General features: G+C 40.7%; 1 protein-coding gene across 1 annotated transcript; it reads right to left on the reverse strand.

Annotated features, from left to right (window-relative positions):
* Positions 1–1,201: 1,201 nt before the first annotated feature.
* On the reverse strand, positions 1,202–10,246 carry PSMA4 (proteasome 20S subunit alpha 4). The gene is made up of 9 exons (XM_050902982.1): positions 10,020–10,246; positions 9,727–9,767; positions 9,319–9,361; positions 8,319–8,481; positions 6,889–6,966; positions 6,568–6,656; positions 5,560–5,690; positions 5,234–5,357; positions 1,202–4,753 (listed from the first exon to the last, which is right to left on the reverse strand). The coding sequence occupies exons 2-9, from the start codon at positions 9,727–9,729 to the stop codon at positions 4,599–4,601; spliced, it is 786 nt and encodes a 261-aa protein (XP_050758939.1). The 5' UTR covers positions 9,730–9,767; positions 10,020–10,246; the 3' UTR covers positions 1,202–4,598.
* Between the last annotated feature and the right edge of the window lie 362 nt (positions 10,247–10,608).

Below are 10,608 nucleotides of genomic sequence, written 5' to 3' on the forward strand. Positions count from 1 at the left end.
GTTAAACATTGTTGCCACTCGAATATGCAGGACATAGCAAACTGGTTTTATTATGTAACTATGAATTTGTTTGCAGCTGGGTCCTAGCTAGGCAAAACAGATGCTGTAAGATATAAAAGGATTAAACTGTCTCTGTTACATGCCCAACATTTTGCTAAATATTTTATGTAGCATCATCTGGCACACATTAATTATGTGGTATTATTACTGTTTTAGAAAATAGTAGTTATAAATAAGAAGCCATTTTTCCCTGCTGCTTTGAACTTGGAGCAAAACGTTAATACTAATAGCAGCATGTTAAGTTTAATATTTATCATTAAGTGAAAGCCTAAACAATTACATGAGTAATGTCTGCTATCTTTCAAAGGGTCCCTCTCAGCAGGAGTTGACATCTGAAGGTCCCCACTAAAGTATGTTCTGAGAATCTCCAGTAAATTGGCTGATGGCAGCTTTTACTGTGCACTGAAGAGTACTTAACTGGAAAGCCAAATGCCAAATTAATCACAGATTAAAATAGCAAGCTGCTCAGTTCTCTTTGTAAAATCAGAAATAGTCTAAGAATTTTTTTGTGAAGCTGAATTTTCTCCAGATTAAAGCCAAGAGCTATATAACAAGTGAAGGGTACTCTCAGATCAAGTTATTTTAGCATTTTTTCATATTGTAATAGAAATAACTGCAATTAAAACTTCAAAACAAGGACAACTTTTACTACAGAAAAACTGTAATGGAAAAGATTCTTTAAAGAAAATGAAAGACATTTAAGTAAGTCCTAGAATCTCATCTAGTCTGAAGCTATATCATTCCTTTCACGTATGAAGTACCTGAGTGCATTAACTTCTTGGACTTCGATGCCTTGTATACACTTTAGCTATGTTATCTATGTATCACATACAGTTCTGTGGCCTCTAAAACCATTAATTTGAACACATTATAATCATTAATATATTCGTTCTCACAATACAGTGGAGAAGTATTGTCCCTAATTTTAAGATTATGAACAGAAAGAATAAATAATTACCTTGGGAATCCATAACAAAACAGAAGCAGCAGTCAAATTTAACATAAGTCCTTTGTTTATCATCTTAATTTGGGTGCTTTTATAACTCTGACAAGTAAAAATATTTGGATGAACAGGGAAGCATACCTAAAGGAATCTTCTGTCTTCCAGTACACAATACAATAAGCCACATCAGAAGCAGTCTTAGAAGTTAATTTGACTTTATTTGAACAGAATACAGTCATCTAGAAAACAAGCTAACTCTCTTTTTTAAACAGACAGATGCAAGAGACAGCACAGGTATTACTGGAGAAGCAGTAGTTTCATTATCTCTTAAACTACTTAGAATAACAAAACACATTACAATTTATTAGGACAATCTATTTGTGAATTCTTGCCCTAAAAAGTTCTATCATGCACTCAAATGAGATATAAACTATCCAGTCTTTAAGTTTACTAACATCATATTATGCAAACAGTTTCAAGTAAATACTTTTACCTAATTTGAAAAAATCTGTCACCTTCCACAGCACCACATGAAGTTCTGGTGTTAAAATAACATTTAATCCACAGCAATAGCTAAATATTTGAAATACTTATGTAATACACCGTAAACTCTACATAAACACTACATACACCAAAAAAACATACAAAGAACAGGAAGATCATTTTGATTAGCAAAGACAACTCAAATGTATCGCCAAAATCATTTTTCTGTTCTTACGACTTATCCCCAAACCACTCCCAGAAAAGGCACAGATAGTGGTGATTTTTTTTTTGATTTTTTTTTTTTTTTAGCACACAAAGCCAGAATCAACACAATAGGCCTATGCAGTCAAACACTGCTCTATTTCTAGGAAAAACGGGTAAGGAACTTGCATTAGCGTAAGGATGTCCCAGGAAGATTCTAGTCAATGAAAGATCTCCAGCATCTGCTTACTGTCCTAGGTTCAAATGCAGAAAAGAATCAGAAATTAAACGTAGTTTAGCAGAACTTTACTGTACATCTTGGATATGAGTGCCAGCTAGAGTTACTTACCTATTTCAAGGCACTACTGAGGCTCATCTCAATCAGCTATTAATGGCACTCAGTACAGATGGCATTTTTTAAATTAAATTGGCAATTATTGTTCAAAGATTATACTCACAAATTATTTGACAATACTTTGGGTAAACAAAACCTTTAAATAAATAAATCTTTTAAAATGTAGTGTAACTGCACAACTTATCACAATGCTTCAATACATAATGGAGTACAGATCAGAAAATTATTTAAATCATTCTGACTTTTGATTATTACAGTATTTGAAAAGTTCTCCTTTACCAGCAAATGATGCAGTGTTTGACAAAGAAATGCTATTGGTAATTCTTTAAACAAAAATCCAAATATATTTGTTATCCCCTTTGTTAGAAACAGAAGCATTTAAGAAAAAATATTTTAACAAATCTATATCCTAAGCTATCTAATATACTTCTACCAGTACACTAAACAAATTGCCTTGCATGATTTATATACATTGACGAACCCAGATTCAGATGCTCTAATGGTTTCCTAGAAGACAGAAAGCATTGCTGGAGTCTATCATGTTTAGTTTCAAGTGATCTTTGAGAAGTTAGAAAAAACTCCATTTTGGCATTGCTGCTTTTAGGGCATATTCCAAGTACTTCTATAACCATCATCAGTGATCTAGAAATCTGCAAAAGATGCTGATATATTGCATTCATGGTATCAAAAAATAAGAAGATTGAGCACTGAATTTTCTACATAAAAATGGAGCTTGAGGTATTTATACAACCCTTTATAATGGAGACTAAATCTTACCCATTGCATGTTGTCTGCAACTATTCAGGACTTGTTACATGAAATACCATTCCTATGTTATTATTTGGAAGATCTACTGTTGCACAAGGTGCAAATAAAACTCAGTCTAACTTTTATTAGCTATAAAATTTGAATACTAACAAAGTACTAAGTTCAGTACAAAAGACTAAAGCAATTGGCCTGCACTGAGACTTAGAAAATTAACAAGCAGGTCCTGCAGCCTGCACAGAACCCATCCCACCCCACACTGCTCTCTGTACAGAGGTTGCCAAAGTGAGTGCAGTACATCTACGCAAGCTGCAGCACAGACACTTCAAGTCAGATTCCTTCCCTCTGTTCTCAACAGTGAATCTTACAGCAATGAGCTCAAAAATGGGTTTTGTTGAGACTAAGGGTAATTTCTGGCCATGTTGACAAAGTACATTTTATCAGTCAAAAATGTCTGGGATAGATTAAAAATAATAAAACACTGTATGGATTCACTGTTTCTTTAAATGGTCATATCAAATCCTTTGGGGTAAAAAAAAAAAAAAAACCAACCCCAAAAAAACCCCACCAAACCAAAACCAAAAAGCTGCAAGATAGCCACAATCCAGGGTTGGCACAAAGGGGCTGGATCACTAGTGTCACAGTTTGAAATTCAGCAGGTAAGGCCTCTCATTTAAGCATGTCACTCGAGTGAGCTTTTCAATTTGCTTTAGATAACTGAAAGGGTGCAAAATAATTTTCAATAACTTGTTTTCATCTCCTCTATTAAATCCATATTTTTTTTTCAGAACTAGAAGAGATTTTTGTTAATCTGAAAAACATTATTTTGCATTCAGTATAGGGACAATCAGAACAAAAATTACTGTAATTTCTAATTCATGCACAAATATTACAATTTCTCAAGTAGTTAACTGGTTAGTTTTCTAGACTGTTGTCTGTCAGAGAAGGGAACTGAATTCTCTGGGGAAGTATCAGCAACACTAAAGTAAATATATAACATCTCAATTTCCTTTCAGGATAAAATGTAAAATAGACAACATGGCCTAAAATCATGCACTATTTTATTTACTATTTGCATTTTGACAAGATAACTTAGCATTTTCACGTGGCCTTTGTAAAATGTCTTTCTAGTTTGTGTGAATATAGCTAGTGTTATATGATTAATTTCTTAGAAAACACATGCACTCATGAAAGGCTATGATAAACTGAACACATTTGCTACAGGGCATGTTTAAAACACTACTGCTTGCAAGACCATCAGTTTGACATAGCCTGTTATAGAACAAAATAGGCCAAAATTAAAACTTGGCATGCCAGCACACTTTACTTCTGTATTTGTGAAATGATTTTTCAAACTTAGGAGCCCTTTTCACTACTTTAAAAGGAAAACCCACACATACACACAAAATTCTAACAATTCTAACACCATATTTGTTCTTTACCAACTAGCATATACCGTGTTTTAATGGTTTAAAGCGATTAAATCCCTCAAGATTGTGCATATCCAGGCATTACTGAGGAAATAAAGACACCCATCACTATTCTTCTTAAATTTTATTCCATAATAAAAAATAGAAGATGAAAGAAATAGAGTGTTCAAGAATTAAAGCAATTATTGGTCAATGTAAGGAGCAGTAAACTAATTATCTGAATGATGATTAAGGACCTGGTTCATCAAAAGTAATTCTGGGTCCTCCATGGCATATTTGTAGGCTTCTACAAAACAGAAATCCAGATTATCTTTTACTGAAGCAGGTCCTGTATTATCTACAGAACACTTGATTTCATATTCTATTTATCCTTCTCTTTTTGTTCTTTTTCCTTCTTTTCACGTTCAGCTTTTGCTTCCTCCTCCTCATGTTGTTTTATCAACTGTTCCACCTCCTTTTGCTTCAGAACCCTTATTACTGTCTTTCCGTTCTCTCTTGTCAGTGTTGCAATTTCAACTGAAACATATGGAACAGACAGTGGCATTACATTTTGTCCTTTAGACAGAGCAATCATCAGAAGGGAAAGATTTGTGGTTACAACTGACAGTGAAGCAGAAGGCTCTTGTCCTGCCTCTACTAAGAAGCTTGACTGGCAAGCCAGATGGCAGCAGTCCTCTTCTGCAGCAGCATACACAAGCACGTTAATACCTCTCCAGTGATTCTTCTACAGACACGCAGCCATTTCTGCTACCGCACCAATGCAGCCTATGATCCCTAAACGGTGGTCTAGCCCCTGGAGCTGACCAAGGTGGCTCATCCTCAACTAAGCTATCTGTATGCCTCTTAGAAAGGTTAAGGCTGAGAGCTGCTGCATCTCCTAAAAACATTTTTCACATGACGACTAAAAATCCAATAAACCACATCTAGTGTATATACATTCGCTACATTTTGGTTTTTTAAGCAAAAGGTGTTATCCCGTATTAGCGAACTGCTTACCTTTCTCTGCAGAGAGTTTGCTAACATCCATGGTTTTGTTTAAAACCTTAATGGCTAATGCAAGTGCAGTCTTTAAGGTCATTTCTCCTTCTTTGTAGTCTTGCTTTAGCATTGACACAGCTGCCTGTAAGTTTCACAGAAATTAAAATGGTATCTTTGGGCAATCAACCAAACAGTTGCTTTTTGCCAGATAATAGCAATACATGAGTAACAGCAGTGCTTCTACAGTTATCTATTTCTGCTCTGCACTAGTAACCAGTTTAGTTAGTACAGTGCAATTTACACTTTTTTTCTTGACTTTTTGAGAGAAAAAAAACCAAACTTACAGCACTATTATTCCCAATGCATGTAGCTTTCCACCCTCCATAATTTCCACTAGGATCACTTTGATACAGCTGAAATCCATAATGCTTATCCCAGCCAATATACAGCAATGAAACACCAAAAGGACGTTTTCCTGTTGAAAAGAAGGCTATTAGCAATCTAAATTTAGTAACAAGATTGGTCATGAGTGACAATTATTTTCTTTGATTTCTTTTTTCAAATCTATTCCTGTGAACTAGGATTTAACAGACTGTTCTGCACTTCTGTTGCTTGAGATAAGCACACCAGCATTTCTTTCTAAGTCGGGGGGGGGGGGGGGGGGGGGGGGGGGGGGGGGGGGGCAGCAGAGGTTTATTTCATTTAACCCTGAGAGCAGCTCATTTCTGTCTCCGCAAATTGTAATTTATCATCTCAGGACTTTAAATCAAAACCTAGTATTTAAAGTATGTAGCTTAGCTGTTAAAGCGTACAGCTTAACAGTGTCAAAAGCCAGGTACATAAAAAGGTCATTCCTTCACACACTATATATGTAAAATACCAGAATCATCAGTTCACCTACTAAGGAACACTACTTACAACATCATTTTCTAATATGTTGCTTGATCCATGGAAATAGTATTTTTTAAAGTGTTACAATATTGATACCCCTACATATAGTCTTATTTGTGATTCATTGTGCCATTAGGCTGGACGGGCCCAAAATGTTGAAAGGTTACATATCAAACAATTCTCTGCTGGTCTTTTGAAGGCATTCACTAAATCCAAGAGCACTCAAAGTATTCTATGCAATGGGCCAGAATCTCTCTCAGTCACTAAAAAGTAGCACCTTCAGTAGCAAAACAGTAACCATGACTGCCCATTCCCCTCTTAAATTTGGCTATTGTTTTTCTCGGTATAACTTGTTACAGAAGAATTTGGTAGAACTGTCCAGAGACTCAGATGCTTCAAATTATGTAACAGAATCATTCTTTAGACATTTAAAAGCACAATGGTTCATCATACTTCTTTACCTCCAAACTGTGTATAAGCCTGCTTGATATCACATAGTGCTGTTACCAGTTGTTCACAAGGAATGGGCTCTTGATATTGTAACAAATACCTAATATGAAAGAGAAAAGAACAGTGTTCAAAACTTGTTTTGCTGACAGTATCCTGTACCACATTTAACAAGAAACAAGTTTCTAAGTTAGAGCCTCTTTGATCTAGCTGTTTTATTTCAAACAATCTACTGCTGCTCTACTAAATGCATGTTCATTTTGATTTAATACATAAACAGAACTGAATCTGACAGCACAGGCAAGTAAAACCATGTTAACTATCAGCAGACCTACCTCTGCGCAATCAGTCTCAGTTCATTAGTTAGAACATTGGCATCTGAAGTTATTCCTGCAACGCTGCAAGCCATATCCCTGCAATAAAAGCATACAAATTAACTGAATTCCTATCAACCTCTAACAAATAGTCACATCTTCATACTCACCTACTGTTGGGCTTTTCTGATCAATACTACGTAGCTACCATATAGAACAGGTTCATCAGCTCCTGCCTTTAGGGTACACCAAAAATACTACGTAACCATTTTGTAGGAGCAGAGGTGGGCAGCAAAAAGTAAGCGGGTCAGTATGCTAGTTGTACGTATAGTTCTGAGAAGAGGATCATGCCAAAGATGATTAAGTCCTGAGTGTCTTTACAAGAGCCATCCGCTACATACAAGTGCCTATCTGGAGGCCACCTGACACAGCACACCAGAATACTGAAGGAGCCCTATAGATGTGACACGCCTTCAGTGGAAGTTGCTGCCTGACGCATTGCATTTGTGTAACTGAAACTTAGTGATCTTCATTTGATCGTAAGAAAAATAAGCGCTTCACATCCTGGATTGTTTTGTTAGCTCTTAATTTAAGATCTCTTTTGCCCAATCTGATATTGCTACAAAGCCTTCACTACACAGAAAGGATTCAAGAAAAACAATCCAGATTATTTTTTTCCAAGTGAACTTAAGAATTTTTCAGAAGATGGAAGGGCTGGCCTAGGCGACTACTCCAGTGCACTATTACACTGCCTCCTTGAAAATCCAGTACTTCCTACAATTCTAGCTGCTTTCAAGATCAACACAGAATGGGAGGCTGACAGGATGAAAAGCTATTTGTGTTTCATGTGCACCTTCTGGCAAGGATGAAGCTCTACCTCCCTTATAGGCAAGGGAGCATAATCTGTAACGCTCTTCACTCTGACATCACAAATTTATCTTCCAGAGAGCTAAAAAGGAAGTCATAATAGGGAGACATATCATCTCTGCTACGTGGCAAAGAAACCTAAGGCGTGTTTCACCTAATTATCTTGTTCTCTTTGGATCACAAAAAACCCCAAAGACTTAGAAGAGGATGCTGAACTGAAATAGCACAGTAACTTTTTTGTGCATTCTTTATTCTGCCCCCCCAAATGGTATTTTGTAAAACTGAGAATTCCCAATTTTCTTAACTGCTGCAATAACATTACCTTGTATGGAGAAGTACCAACAAACAGGCTATTCCACCTAGAAAATTCTCCTAGAGGTTAAAAAAAAAAGCGATGCTGCTACTTTAGAAGGAGAACTACTGAAGCGAACAATGACAAAATAGTCATACCTGTCTAAAACACTGAACATAGAGAATACTAACACTTCAAATAAAATCAAACGACATTCAGTGCTAAAATGTCTGAATAACAGCATTGTTTTGTTACTGATAACATCACTGGACATCTGATCATTTCAACTTACTCATTAAGTTTGTATATTTTCTCGGAGAAAAACACTTCATCAAGAAGCTTGTGAATGTTGCGTCTCTCTGCTGCTAGCAAAACACCATCATTTGCTAGAATTCCCAAGCAAGTACCTGCATGTCCAATTGCTTCCATTGCATACTCAACCTGGTACAAGCGACCTAGGAAAGGATTTAAATTAGTAACATCAAAAAAATAATGCTGAACAAGACCAAGTACACAAGGTGACTTAAATTTGCAGGAATCTGACAGATGCTCATTGTACAACCCAGCCTTACTTCTTCAGTCTACTACCAGTTGATAGTAAATTAACTGGTTGAAAAGGAGGAAGGAGTCAGAGAAGGAAAATCCACAAGTCTGATAAGGTAATACAGGGCATTGCCACTGTCGAAAAAAACCCTTTCTTTTACAAAAAAAAAAAAAAAAAATCTACAGAACTCTCTGTTGCAGTAGAATGAGCCAAAATGGATTTTCAATAATCAAAGAAAATAATTGATAGTAAACTTTTCGAGTCCATCTCATCTAAGAAATAGGAAAACATGGTTTGTATGTACTTGTTTCAGCATGTGTAAGAATAACAAGGAGAGGTGTGATTGCACCAGCAGGCAATCATTTCATTGATATGAATAATATATCAGGCAATATTATCATTCTCAGGGGGGTGGGGGAACAGTAACAAAATCTATCCATACTCAAACAAAAGATGAATAGTGAAGATTCGCTCAAGGTATTTCAAAAACGTGGCAGGTGGTATTACTCATTAATGGGGCACAGTCTCAGTATTGCTTGAATTAGAACGAATTTGAAAGTCTCCACTTTGGACCCTTGGTGTCCTTAGAGAATTGGGTGCTACTTCTAGCAGGTAAATATGATTCCTATAACTCATACATAGATGGAAACATGCTATAAACAACCAAGCTTTGTACAAGCAGTTTGTTATTTAGAGAAGTGGGATAGAACAGTCAGAGTTTACTTGAAAGTGTGGGGTTAAAAAATACCTTCTGGAGAAAATATGGTAGTTCTGGAGTCATATCTTCGAGACTGTAAAAAGCAACAGCTCATTAAATATCATTGTTCTCTTGTCAGAAAGCAACATACTAAAATTAGCAATGCTCTGAGCCGCATATAAAAAACCCAATCACTTGGTGACCTCAGTTGGGTACCCACGATAAGAAAGCAACGCCGCTACCGTTACACACGCGGGCCTGGCCCGCGGACACCACTGTGCCCACACGCCCGCCCCGCTGGGGCTGACCACGGCCCCTCTGCAGCGTGACCGCCCGTCGCCTCGCCACACGCTGCAGCCAACCCGTCCGCGCCGCCGGCGGACCGGGCCGTGACTCGACACGGCCCGCGGCTCAGCAAAGCCCCGGGGAAGGCGGGCCCGGCGCGCAGCTGCCACTCACCATCGTGCCGGAGACACGCTGCGGACAGAAGGGGAGCGGGCCTGCAAGACACCACAACGCGCGTTAATCGGCACCCAGCGCCCCGCCTCGCCCCGCGCACACGGACACGGACCCCGGCCCCAGCCGGAGCCCCAGAGGGCGCTGCAGCCGCGCCCGGCCCAGCGCCCCCCCACCGCGGCCGCAGTGCAGAGTCATCCTCACCGCGGCGGAAGGCGAGGGCCTCACCACCTCCCGCGGCGCGCAGAGGCGCGCCCCGCTGCCCCCAGCCCGCCCGCCCGCCCGCCCTCACTCACGGCAGGCCGGTGGGGCGCGGATCGGCCGCGGAGGGCGAGCGAATCCCGTCCGGCGGGGAAGAACCGGGCGCTACAGCCGCGCCCAAACCTTCACCGCTGCGTCGGAAATGGCCGCCGCGCCTGCGCGGTGCCGTGTGCCGGACTAGGGCGGGGCCCGGCGCCCCTTCCCCCTACCGCCGCCGGGCGGGGCTGCCGCTCGTGCCCGTGCGCGTGCCCGCTTTCCCGCCCGGAGGGTCAGCGCGCGCAGCGGCTCCCGCCGCCGTAACGGCTGCCCGCGCGCCGCTGGGGCCGGCCCGCGCCGCCGTAACGGTTCTCCGCGCGGCCGCCCTAACGGCCGCCCGCGCGGCGCAGGGGCCGGGCCCGGCCGCGCCGCCGTAACGGCTCCCCCGCGCGGCCGCCGTAGCTGCCGCTCGCGCGGCGCAGGGGCCGGCCGAGCCGCCCCCCGCGCCGCCCCCTTGGCGCTGTGAGGAGGGGCGGCCGGCGCCGCCCCGACCGCGCCAGCCCGCGGCCCGGAGCGGCGGTCAGCGCGGGCCAGAAAGCCGCAGCGGCTGGTGCGGAGTCGTGAGGCGGGCCCGCTGAGGCGAGGGCA

The sequence above is a fragment of the Gymnogyps californianus genome, chromosome 11 (genome assembly GCF_018139145.2).
Source record: "Gymnogyps californianus isolate 813 chromosome 11, ASM1813914v2, whole genome shotgun sequence".
Taxonomy (NCBI): domain Eukaryota; kingdom Metazoa; phylum Chordata; class Aves; order Accipitriformes; family Cathartidae; genus Gymnogyps; species Gymnogyps californianus.